The 13237-nt window shown below is 46.9% G+C and overlaps 1 protein-coding gene across 2 annotated transcripts in view; it reads right to left on the bottom strand.

Annotated features, from left to right (window-relative positions):
• LOC144103975 (putative cytochrome P450 301a1, mitochondrial) overlaps positions 1-13237 on the bottom strand; it is a 140776-nt gene that overhangs the window by 79170 nt on the left and 48369 nt on the right. For both annotated transcript variants that reach the window (XM_077636725.1, XM_077636726.1), the window contains exon 2: positions 3112-3349. In XM_077636725.1, the coding sequence (XP_077492851.1) occupies positions 3112-3349 (238 nt within the window). The remainder of the gene's footprint in view (positions 1-3111; positions 3350-13237) is intronic.

The following is a 13237-nucleotide window of genomic DNA, read 5'->3' as shown; positions in this document are numbered from 1 at the left end:
CTCGAGCATTCACAGCGTGACGCTTTCGATAAAAAACCTCACCCGGTGTTTCAGAAAATCCAAGCCGTAAATTTTAACGCTGCTGGTGAGGACGTCAAGAATGCGCTACGAGCAAGAAAATGTGGTAAAGCAGCTCGTAACAACAAATCTGTTAAATTACGGAGGGGAGGTCGCGCTAGAAAAATTAGCCACCCTGTATACGCAATGCCTTATGACCTCCAGCGTACCAGCAGCTTGTAAGAATGCTAACATTATCTGAATTCAAAATAAAGGAGATGAAAAGGACTTGAATATTTAAAGACCGATAAGCTTACCGTTCATTTCCTATATGTTATATACTAAGGTAATCACTAATAGAATCAGGACAGCCTTAACATTCAGTCAACCAAATTATCAGGCAGTATTTCCTAAAGCATACTCGGCAAAAGCCCATAGCCACATCAGGTGATACAGAAATGCTTACAATATGACCAACCCCTATATATAGCCTTCATTTAATACGAAAAAAACATTTGACTCAGTTGAAACCTCAGCAGTCATACAAGCATTGCGGAATCACTGTAGATGAGCCTTATGCCAAAATACTGGAAGATATATATATAGGAACTGCAGAGCTATCCCAGTCCTCCATAAAGCCAGTAATAAAATTCCAGTAAGGCAAGGAGACACGATCTCGCCAATGCTATTCACCGCCTGTTTACCGGAGGTATTCTGAGGACTCCAGTGGGAACAATTGGGTCAAGGGTTCATGGAGCATACCTAAGTATTTTGCGATTCGCTCATGACATTACCTTGCTAAGTCACTCATGAGACCAACTGCAAATCATGATCAATGAGTAAGACAGGCAGAACAGAACGGTGGGTCCAAAAATTAACATGCAGAAAACCAAAGTAATCTTCAACAGACTAGCCAGAAAAGAGCCGTTCACAGTTGATCGCGAGGTGCTAGAAGTGGTACAGGAATACGTCTACTTAAAGCAGGTAGTGACCGCTGATCCGGATCATGAGAGAAAAATAACTACAAGAATAAGAATGAGATGGAGCTCATGTGGTAGGTTCTTTGATATCATGAATGGCAGCTTGCCAGTATCCTTCAAGAGAAAAGTATACAACAACTCCATCTTACCTACTCACCCATGGGGCAGAAACGTGAAGGCTAACGAAAAGGGCTCAGTTTAAGTTAAGGACAATGTAGAGAAATTATGGGTGTAACTTTAAGAGACCGCAGTTTACCAATTTCCCTCAAGAGGAAAGTGTACAACAGCTTAATCTTACCGGTACTCACCTACGGGGCAGAAACGTGGAGGCTAACGAAAAAAGCTCAGCTTAAATTAAGGACAACGCAGCGAGCCATGGAAAGAAAAATGATAGGTGTAACGTAAGAGACCGGAAGCGGGCAGAGTGGGTGAGGGAACAAACATGGGTTAATGACATCCTAGTCGAAATCAAAAGAAAGAAATGGGCTTGGGCAGGGCATGTAATGCGAAGGCAAGAAAACCGCTGGTCCTTAAGAGTAACGGAGTGGATTCCAAGAGAAAGTAAGCGCAGCAGGGGGCGGCAGAAGGTTAGTTGGGCCGATGAGATTAAGAAGTTTGCAGGCAAAGGGTGGATGCAGCTGGCAAAGGATAGGGTTAATTGGAGAGACATGGGAGAGGCATTTGCCCTGCAGTGGGTGTAGTAAGGCTGATGATGATGATGATGATGATGATGATGATGATGATGATGATGATGATTTAAGAGACCGAAAGCGGGCAGAGTGTGTGAGGGAACAAACACGCGTATATCATCCCAGTCGAAATCAAGAGGAAAAAATGGGCTTGGGCAGGGCATGTAATACGAAGACAAGATAAACGCTGCTCCTTGAGGGTAACGGAGTGGATTCCAAGAGAAGGCAAGCGTGGCAGGGGTCGGCGGAAAGTTAGGTAGGCGAATGACATTAAGGAGTTTGCGGGGATACGGCGGCTGTGGCTGGCAAAGGAGAGGGTTAATTGAAAAGACATGGGAACGGGTTTTGCTCTGCCGTGGGCGTAGTCAGGCTGATGATGATAGTGATTGTGTACCTGTGCTGTGGCTGATGCCATGCACCTATTTTCATTTGCAAGGCACTGAATGAGATATCTACGAGACAGTTTTATCGCTGCCATGCGAACAGTCGTCAAGAAATCAGCCTCCTCTAGCGCGTGATGTTGTTTCGTCAAAGGAAACAAAACCCTGAGCGAAAATACTGAAATACAAGGCACATGTTACTGCCTCGATCGATCATTCATCCACTCTTCATGGGTGGGGGGTAATCAGCAGCTTGTCGTATCATCATATGTGTTTCACATATTTATAAAGTGAAATAAACGGCGGCGTAAACAAGGACTCTAACAAGAAAGAGCTTGTTAGTGTCCTTGCTTGCGCCGCCGTTCATTTCATCATGCACCAACTGGCCCCTCAGGCCGTTATTCTGAAGTACATATTTGTAAATTTGGCTCGAAGGCTCTGTGACATCTAGTGCCTAGGTTGCAGAAAGAAAACCAGTCTGGGTACGCTTTCTTCGCGTTCTCCAACGTCGTCTCCCGCTGTCTCACTGCCCTCCCTCAGAGCGCCTGCGCCTTCTCACGCCCGCCTTGTACAGATGGTTGCGTCAGCGCGCGTGATCGACTGTGCCTAACGCAAACCTAGCCTCTGACACCCTAGCCCCAGCACAACTCAGGACCCCTTCTCCCACCCAGCCTCTCTCTTGTCTCAGTTGTTACTGTACCCGGGTACTTCAATTAAATCGGGAAAACACACTCAGCAAACGCTAATGCTTACCAGTGGCCTTAATGCGAGCGGCAAAGACGCACAGTCCCTAAACACTCCAACCCGCATCACTAGTTTGCAACAGTTTAGTTCTCGCTAAAATTTGGTGTACCACAAGAGCAAGCATCCGGTCACTTTTTGTGCTATTTTTTTAAATGCATTTGTCACTATTCTGTCATTGTCTGCCTTGTTCCCTGTTCATAAACTCTGTTTGCTAACATCTTGGCAGGGCATGTAAGTTCGAACTACTCACTTCCACGTGGACCGCTGTTCATGGCCTCAGCTCTAAACGGGTGCCCCATGAAAACAGTTCCCGCGTCTTACGCATTCAGGATGCCAGCGTTTGCAAAGTAGTCCGGCCTGTTGGTGTGGTATAGCTTGAATGGCAGCGCTCCCATGCGGTAGGGCGTCCTTCCTTCCTCCTGGAACAGCGTCCGGATGTCGTCGGCGCTGAACAAGTGCACCACAACTCTCCGTCCAGGCAGCCGCTCGCCAACCACGGGGCCATAGCGCTTGTACATGTCCAATGCAGCTTCGTTCAGTTTGCGGATGTTGTATCGGCCTGCAGCAAAAAAAAAAAAAAAACTCGACATGACGGCGCTCATTTTTACTACGGGGCTGAAAGAAACACAGCGGTCACATCTCGAAAGCAAAGATTCTCGTAGCGCATGAGGTGGTCCTTAAGGCTCTCATTCCTATAAAATAAAACGCTCACTAAGGACAAACTGCAGATTGTCTCAACTGATATATTGCCGCCTTCTATCAAAAAATACATCACCTTATCTGAAAGCAACACTCTTACAAGTTAGAAAAGCAAATAAACGGAAGTACAGGTATCGCAATCACCAGCCATTTTCGATAGCGAACGCCGGGCTGGTCAGTCGAGTTTATTGTGCACGAACGTCTCAGGCTAAGTTACATCAAAATTCAGTTTCAAACCGTGATCACTCAGTAACTTGTGGTCTCAACGTTACGTGTTTGAACCGAGTTTCAGGAAATTTTATTCATCCAATCTTCTCGGCACTATTTGCTGTTGGACAAACTCCAACGTAGCCTGACAAGCCATGCAATCGATTTTTGCTAAGAACTATAATTACGTACGGTCTTCCCGCCCTTTGTCCTTAGAACACTATATTTTATTCAATTTTGTATTAATATCAATATGTATTACTTGCATTTTATAGCCATCATTTAAACTCACACTGACTTCGTAATCTAGAAAGTGAAGAAAAACCTTTTTATCGTTGGCCATTGTACAGTGATATGAAATCTAAAATGTTCTTCACCGTCGGGTTTTTCATGACAAGATGGAATATGCATGGCGACGTAAGGGCTTTCGTTCTTCTAAACGGCTTCTAGACTCCGAGAGCCTAAGCACCGTACGCCTCCACTGGCCTTTTCAGTGATTGGGACTCAAAACCAAAGTGTTCATAAGAACCCGCATTGATAACCTAGCCCTGGATGGTCTATCAGGACTAGCTACAGCCCCGAGAGACGAGCAAGAGCAATACTGGTAAAGATCTGCACTTTCTTTGCGGCCACCGTAGCCCTCTTTCGGGTAATTGATTAGCTCCCAATCAGGGAGGGTGCTAGGCATGACGACACGATCGATTCAGCACTGCTCTTTAGGTTTTTGCAGGGGCTATTCAGATACCTTCTTAGCGAAGAGTGGGGGATTAGCGTCAGCTGAGAACTTCTTCGAAATACCCAATTTGCTGATGACATTGCCTCGCTAACTCAGGGGATAAATTGCAAATCATGATCGAGGCGCTAGACGCGCAAAGCACATCGCCAGTTCTAAAATTATTATCACGACATACGAATTGATGTTCCATTGTCTCGGAAGGGCGCGACAGTTACAACAGGTTGCGATGCACTGAAAGCTGCCAGGGAATTAGTTAATTTAGAGTAGGCAGTGACCGCTGATTCGGACCAGAAGACTAAAATGGCTAGAACAGTAAGAATAGGGTGGACTGTGTTTGGCAGGTACCGTCGGCTCACCAACAGCACCTTAGCTGCATCCTTGAAACAGAAAGATATAAGACAGTTTAATCTTTTCACTGCTTACTATCGGCCGGATCTTTCAGGATAACGTAAAGGATAGAAATTCAGCTGAAAACTGTGTGGCTTATAATGGAAAGAAAAAGATAGGTGTAATAATAAGATTAAAGTAGCTCACAATGCGTCAAGGAGTTTACAACTTTTATTTGAACAAAACAAAGGGTAACAAAAGGGTTGCCGTACAGCCCGTGCCTGCACCAAATATCGCATATTATGAAAAAAAATTGGTAGAAAAGCAGGCGTAGATGTGGTTTTTTGAGCCCCACTGCGCCTGTCGAGCATGGGCAACAAAGTTAACAAAAAGAAAAAGAACAGTAGCTGTACAACCAGGTACCGAGACCCTACTGTGCCTTGTGTGGAGGGCGTTGCATATTCCATTCCTGTAACTTGCGAAAAGGCTTACATAGCTAGGCCAAACAGGAAATGTTTAAATTAAAGGTTAATGGAACATAAAAACGATTTAACTGGGGCGCCATCCAGGAACCCTCCCGCCCATTGCCAGGTATGTGACAGCAAAGAGAAATTTTTTTTTTAATTGGTTTTGGGGGAAAGGTAATGGCGCAGTATCTGTCTCATATATCGTTGGACACCTGAACCGCGCCGTAAGGGAAGGGTAAAGGAGGGAGTCAAAGAAGAAAGGAAGAGAGAGGTGCCGTAGTGGAGGGCTCCGGAATAATTTCGACCACCTGGGGATCTTTATCGTGCACTGACATCGCACAGCACACGGGCGCATTTCTCATTTTAAGAAAGCAACCGACATGAAAAAAAAACCAACTAACGCGCGAAATCGTTGAAGCAGCCTAAATATCAGGGCTTAAGGACGGTTGCGCAAGCACCCCATCTATCTCAATATCTGAAAAAGAGATCACCTTTCTCTCTGGTTTCATCTGATTTTACCTGGTTTTTAGAGGCACACTTCACATGTTGCATTTTCGTTCTAGGCCGTGTTAATTGTTGGCGCTCATCCTTCGTTGCGCAAGTCCTTTTACCCACTTGTCGCCCTCTCATGTTTGTTAGCAAAATTTGCGCCCTCAATTCTGGTTTTCCAATGTTTCCTTTTTGGTCATTCGCTCACACTCAACCTTGTTCTTCCATTCTTTTTTTTTCCCATGTCACTCGTGCTTCATTTCATGGAACTCAATGTATGGTGCGATTCTTGTTATCTTTTGATGCCTTGGACATCGTGTGGGTCCCAGTTCGTTCATGCACCTTGATTACTCCCCCTGGTGGGTTTTTACCTGGTGTGAGTGTATATAAGTGCAGGTTCAGTTTTGTTCAAATAAAAGCTGGAAGTTCAGTGCTCTGTACCATCTTCTCCTTTTTATTCCTGTTTTTGTGTTCGTGCTGCTGATACATATACGTATGACTCCTCTGCAGTTCATTTCTAGCGGCCACCGCAGCTGTGGTGCAGTGGTAAGAGCGCCCAGCTGCCGAGCTAGAGGATGGCGCTTCAATTCTCGCTGCGGGATTCCGGCTGCGGGATTGATTTATTGGCGGATTGACTGATTTATTGATTGATTCATTCATTCGTTGATTGATTCACTGATTCATTAATTCGTTGATTCACTGATTGATTGATTGATTGATTGATTGATTGATTGATTGATTAATTGATTGCAACTACTTCAGCCGACGATCTCCTGAAAGCCGGTCGCCCTCGGTTAAAGAGGACAAATCACGGCATGTCCGGACACTTGCTGGGGCAAGCTGTCTGCGCACGCACGAAGCGGGTAAAGGTAACATGCCCAAACCTATACCTTTCCACAGATTCGAGGCAGGCCCTCCTCTCGGTGGAGGGAGGATTTGGCACTCGGGTGCCCGCAGACACACTTCGATCCTCAACGAGTCGGGGCATGTGATGGGCGCTCCCTAGAAGTTGGCGGCGTTCCCTCTTCGGCAACTTCGCATGCCTGTGGTGGCGCGCGGTCCGTAGTCATAGGCACCATTCTCTCCTTGGCAAGTTCGAACGCGTGTTACACGCTCTGCAAATTTGTCGGGGTTCATTCGTTACCAAGTCTGGATGTGTGTTTTTTGGTACGGTGCTGTGACGGTGCTTATGCTGTATCTGCCGCATTAACCGCTCATCGCCCCAAAATGAAAAAGAATAATCATAAAGGATATTCCGCAATAGATCATATTCACACTGTCCATCAAGGATAGTGAATTGCGCAGAATATAACCAACCCCTATATGTAACCTTCATCGAATACGAGAAAGCATTTGACTCAGTGGAAACCTCAGGAGTCGTGCAGGCACTGCGGAATCAGGGTTTAGAAGAGCCTTATTTCAAAATACTGCAAGGAATCTATAGCAACTGCACAGCTACCATAGTCCTCTATAAAGTCAGCAATAAACTACCAATAAGAAAGGGCATCAGGCAAGGCGACACGATCTCACCAATGCTATTCACCGCCTTTTAAAGGAGGTATTCCAAGGCCTGATTTGGGAACAGTTGAAGATAAGAGTTAATGGAGAATACCTAAACAATCTGCGATACGCTGATGACATTGCCTTGCTGAGTCACTCAGGAGGTGAACGGCAAATCATGATCAATGAGTAACACAAGCAGAACATAAAGGTGGGTATAAAAATTAACATGCAGAAAACCAAAGTAATCTTCAACAGTCTAGCAAGAGAAGAGCCGTTCACAATTGATCGTGAGGGGCTGGAAGTGGTAACGCAATACGTCTACTTAGGGCAGGTAGTGACCTGTGATTCGGACCATGAGAGGGGAAACAACTAGGAGAATAAGAATGGGGCGGAGCGCGTATGGCAGGTTGTCTGAGATCATGGATAGCAATTTACCAATACCCCTCAAGAGAAAAGTATGCAACAGCTGTTTCTTACCTGTACTTACCTACGTGTCAAGAAGGTGGCGAGTAACGAAAAGGGTTCAGCTTAACTTAATGTCAACGCAGCCAGCTATGGGAAGAAAAATGACAGGTGTAACACCAAGAGACCGGAAGCAGGCAGAATGGGTGAGAGAACAAACGCGGCTTAATTACATCTGAGTCGAAATGAAGAAGAAATAGGCTTGGGCAGGTCATGTAATGCGAAGGCAAGATAACCGCTGGTCCTTACGGGCGGCGGAGTGGATTCCAAGAGAAGGTAAGCGTAGCAGGGGGCGGCAGAAGGTTAGGCGGGCGGATGAGATTAAGAAGCTTGCAAGCATAGTGTGGGCGCCGCTCGCAAAGGACAGGGTTAATTGGAGAAACATGAGAGAGACCGAAGTGAATTGTGGGCCGTTGTCAGTAACAATTTCTTCGGGGTAGCCGTAGGCTGCGAATAGGGTCCAGTTTTCCCAGTGTTCTAGCGCTTGTCGTTGATGTCATGACGAACACTTCAATCCACTTAGAGTGCGCGTCGACCAGAAGTAGTAGATTTACACCGTCCTTTACAGCGTAGTCTGCGTGAACCCTTTCCCAATCATTTGTGGGATACCTCCAGGGTTGCAGAGGCCCTGACGGCTTTGCTGGACGGATGGTTTGACAAATTTGGCAATTTCGAACAGTTTCTTCCACGCTTCTGTCGAGGGAAGGCCACCAGACGTAAGCCCATGCAAGCATCTTCATACGAGTCTTTCCTGGGTGTGCTTCGTGTAGCAACGAGAGTATATGTGCCTGCAAGGTTTGCGGCACGATTACACTGTTGCCCCAAGTCAAGCACTCTTGTTCTGCAGAGAGTTCATCTTTGCGTACGAAATACGGTCGCAGTTCTTCAGGGCAATTCTCTGGCCATCCAAACAGAACGTAGTTTAAAATGCGCGTTAGAAGTGAGTCTCGTTTTGTTTCCCGAGCGTATTCTTTAGCTGTTAGCAGAGTTGCGTCGAAAACAGCCAGGCACTCCGGCTCATCGTTGTCCGAAGCTGTCTCCAGCGGCAGCCGTGACAGTGCGTCAGCGACTTCCATTTTCTTCCCGTTCCGAAACTTGAGATCGTAGTAAAAGGCTGTTAACGTTAGTGTCCATCTCTGCACCCGTGCAGCTGCTAAAGTTGGCAACGGCTTATCACGCCCGAGAAGTCTGATAAACGTCTGGTGGTCGGTGTATAGACTGAACTTGCGTCCGTACAGGTAGCGATGGAACCGCCGCAATCCAAATATCAGCGCGAGGGCTTCTTTTCCCCTTGAACGTAATTCCGCTCACTGCTTGTTAAAGTTCGGGAAGCGAATGCGATGGGTAGTTCAGTTCCGTCCGGCATTTCATAGAAAACCACAGCTCCCAAGCCGTAAGGGGAAGAATCGCCACTCAGTCCGATTGGCTTTGTGACGTCATAGAACGCTAGTACTTCACTGTTCAAAACCATCTCTTTAGTTGCTTCAAATGGCTTCTTGCATTGTTGCGTCCATTTCCACTTGTGGTATTTTTTAAGAAGCTGATAGAGAGGTGCTGCCACAGTTGCCAAATTCCGCAAGAACTTGCCATAGAACTTTATATGACCCAAGTAGGCCCTCAGTTCTGTGATGTTGCTGAGCTCTGGTGCGTCTCGTACCGCTTTGATCTTTTCAGCGGTGGGATAGATCCCTTCGGCCGAAACCTTGTGCCCTAGGTAGACAACTCAATCACGAAAAAACTTGCATTTTTCCTCTTTCAGCGTTATTTTGTAATCGCTGAGCCTTTGTTACCTTGTAGTCTCCACAAAATCTGATTCCGCCACCATGCTTCGGAACCGGTACAAAGGGAGTAGCCCACTTGCTCGTAGCTACTCTTCTTATGATGCCATGGGTTTCCAGCTTTCGAAGTTCTTCGCTGACTGCCTCTTTAGTAGCGAAAGGCATGGACCTGGCTTTGCAGAACACAGGCGTACAATTCGGGTCTAGGCTATTTTGGCTTCGAAGTTGCGATCCACTTCCGGTGCTGTACGGAAGATTTCCGGAAATGTTTCCCGCAGAGAATACACATCAGTGTTTTCTGTGATGGCACTGACGTTTTTCCAGTCAAGCTTCAACTTTTCAAGCCAATCCCGGCCTAGCAGTGTTGGCATAGCCTTGCCCTGGTGCTCTACTACATGCAGTGGACGCTCAGTTTTGCAGCCGTTAAGCTCAACGGTTACGGTTGTCTTTCCTTTCAGCTTTACAGGCTCTCCTGTATATGTTTTCAAAACTGCATTTGTTGGCTTGCATTTAGTCTTTGAAAAACGCTGCATGAACACACTCTCAGGCATCAATGGGACAGCTGCGCCCGTATCCAATAGCATAGAAATTGGCTTTCCTTCACTCTGCATCAAAACTTTGTAGCCTTGCTTTCCATCTCCCGAGGACAGCACGCCGTAATGTGTCTGTGAATCATCCGATTCTTCGCCTGTCGCTTCCGCGTAGTTCACTTAACGAGTTTTATTTTCTCGGCACATCGACTGTAGATGCCCGTATTCGTGCATGCGCGTCACTTTGCGTTTCGACACCAGCACTTGTCCGAACCATGCCGTTTTCCGCAGCGATAACAGGCGGTGTTATTTTGTGCCATTCCTCTTTTACTTCCCGACTGTCTGGTTTTCGTTTCCGCCTTTCCTCGGACCACAGTCATGTCGGTCAAGCATTCTGCTTGTGAATGTAACTCCTTAGTTTGCCTCGCAGCAAGTTTTTTTTCAAGCACAATCTTACACGCTTTTTCAGAGATGAAGTCGTCCGTTGCGAACAATACCCTTTGCGTCTCCTGGTCGCGCAATACTGCTACAAGTCGATCCTTCAAGGCATCGTTCAGAAACGCCTTGAACTCGCAATTACGCGCCAGATGTTTAAGTTCCGCCATGAAGTCATTGACGCATTCCACTTCCTGCGGCTTGCGCTTGTTGAAACTGCAACGCTCGGCGATTACGGAGTACTCGGGGACTGAAGGGGTGTTCTAGAGCCTTCTGCATTTCTGCGAAAGTCTTCTCAGTAGGACTGTCGGGAACTAAAATTTTCTGCAGCTCCTCAAACACAGTACTGCCTACTACGTTCAAGAACAACCTCAAATTCTTCGCCTCCGGAACTTCGTTAAAGGCCACAAAATTTTCAAACCTCTCGAAATACGACTTGACGTTGTCGCTTCTTGAGTTAAACTCTGGCATGCTTTCGAAACGTTGCGAAACTCCTGGTATTGCCATATTGAAATGCTGGCCTTCTGATAGTGGCCACGGTCGTCCATTCCGTTGCAGCCGCCCTGGCGGTGCTCGCTTCAGAATCGCAGCATCATCCCATTCTCGTCGCCAGTTGTTCCGTCGTTGCGGAGGAAAGACACGAACGCAGCGAAGCAAGGGCAGGAACGAAAGTGGCTTTATTCAAAGATGCCTCTGCTTTTATAGCACTTATCAGGACCGCCTACGCGATGAGCATGTGCTTGCACTCATAATCGATATCACAATGGGGGAGGCCTTTGTCCTGCAGTTGGTGTAGTCAGGCTGATTATGATGATGATGATGATGATTGCGAAGTAATGTAATAAACTCTTTCCTTGCTCCTAAGTGGCCACGGAGAGTTCTCAGCCTCCACCCATAAACACGACATAACCTGGTCGTCTTTTTTGATACCTGGAATGAAATCCTTGACCTAGCTTTCTTGGTGCTTGCCGCTCTTCGCTTGCTTTTACAGCGGGAGCGGTTATTATACGTAGTTCATCAGGAGCCGTCGCGTGGATGAAGCTCGTCCAAGCGGACTCATCAATACGGCCACGAGAGAAAGGTGAGACCATAAATGGAGGGGCGGTGAGGGGAGAAAGAAGGGAAGACATGATGGGAGAAAAAAGGACGTTGTAGCGGATGGAGCGATTGATAGAAATGAGAAACGCAGCGATGCCGCCTGCCGCTCGCTATGAGAGCCGCGAAGGCTATGGGCCACGTGAGCCTTCTGTTTTGTGTTTCGCCCTGCCCCCGAGCGGTTGCAGCTCGGAACCGAAGTGCTCGGCGAGACGAAGCTCAGCCGGCCGGAGCAACCGGTTGGGGCAGAACACCAGCACGCTCAGATGGTGTTTCCCGTGACCTTCTCTTAACCTTTTATAATTCTACTGATCAAGCCCGCATCACCATGGCTTCGCCGGGCTTAAACCAATCAAAAATAAAGCAACAAGGCGCTCGTCGCAGTCGAGCTAGCTAGCGAGGATCACCTTCGAAAAGACCCATTTGTGGTCGCCACCGAGGCAGGAACCGATTGTCGGCGCAGCCACACCGAGGACGCATGGAGGACGAAAACTTCGCAGCAGCTTGAATGGCGCTAACGACAACCTGGATCTGCCTTCATCGACGAGCTTAGTGCTAAGGGGGCCGCGCTAGAGCGAGAGAGCAGGAAGCGTCAGCGCGAAGCAGCTGCCATCGCTGTATATTACCCCTCCCCCCTCTCCTCTCTTCCTGTCCTCTCACCTCTTTCATTTCATTTCTCCGTTCTGCCTGCTACCCTTTATTTCTGCTGACCCAGCTCAGGCGCTTCATTATCGGTGGCAGACGCCGGGGATAGCAAAAATCTTTTCCTTCATTTTATTTATTATTTTAACAAATCACTTACTACTACTGACCCGTCGGCTCACGCTGATTCTTTAACTGGGCCGTTGCCTTGTTTAGTTTTTTTTTTCGCCGATATTCGGGAGCAGGTTTGTCATTCAACCATTCAGTTATTTTCAAATGCAATATGAAGAAGGTCTATTACTGTGTATTTGGTAAAGGCTTTGTAATGTGGTATTGCTTTCGAAAACCTTTTTGTTTCAGTGACCCCTGATTGCTTTTAACGCAAAGAATTTAAAATAAATAGCGGTTTTTATATTTTCCTCACAGTAGCACTTATTGGAAAAGATAGGCTATAAAAAAACACAGGATGTCGAGACGATGCTCTCTACTTGCGCAAACTTTCCGCACACACGAGCACTACCTAGCGCTTCATCGTCCATGGCTTCGTTCGTGCCGCTTCAAGCACTATGCCTCGCAGATTCGCTCTCAGAGAAATGTTGGAGCATTTCATCATCGCCACTGTCCCCAGTTGCTCCACAAAAAGCCCGTTTGCGAGGAACATCGCTGCCACCGGAAATATTCAAGCGTGCCGTCAACTTTCAATCCCCGTTGCCCAGCTAGATGCGTGGCAAAGCAAAAAATTGTTTTTTTTTCTCCAACTTCTACAGCCCTGTATAGCTGCAAAAACAAAAAAATATATAAAGTGACGGACAGCAACACTCCGTCTTCGTCAGTGAAGCAAAACAGCGTACGCCTCGACTAAAGTCATTTGCGATAATGAAACGTCTCATATCGAGTACAGACTACATCGGAGTTAAACTCGTCCGGCTGTGTAACGAGGTTGGCCCTTTGTGCGCTGGCTTCTTGTTTGAACTGAGAGTACACAGCTATGGGGAACGGATTCTAATGTTAGCTTGTTTTCAAGGTCAAAGCTATTATTCACAGACGCGCTTTGACTCTGGAAGCATCGCATTAGGG

Source organism: Amblyomma americanum, chromosome 9 (assembly GCF_052857255.1).
Source record: "Amblyomma americanum isolate KBUSLIRL-KWMA chromosome 9, ASM5285725v1, whole genome shotgun sequence".
NCBI lineage: Eukaryota > Metazoa > Arthropoda > Arachnida > Ixodida > Ixodidae > Amblyomma > Amblyomma americanum.
Note: the sequence above shows the minus strand (reverse complement) of the source record. Positions and strands in the feature narration are given on the sequence as shown.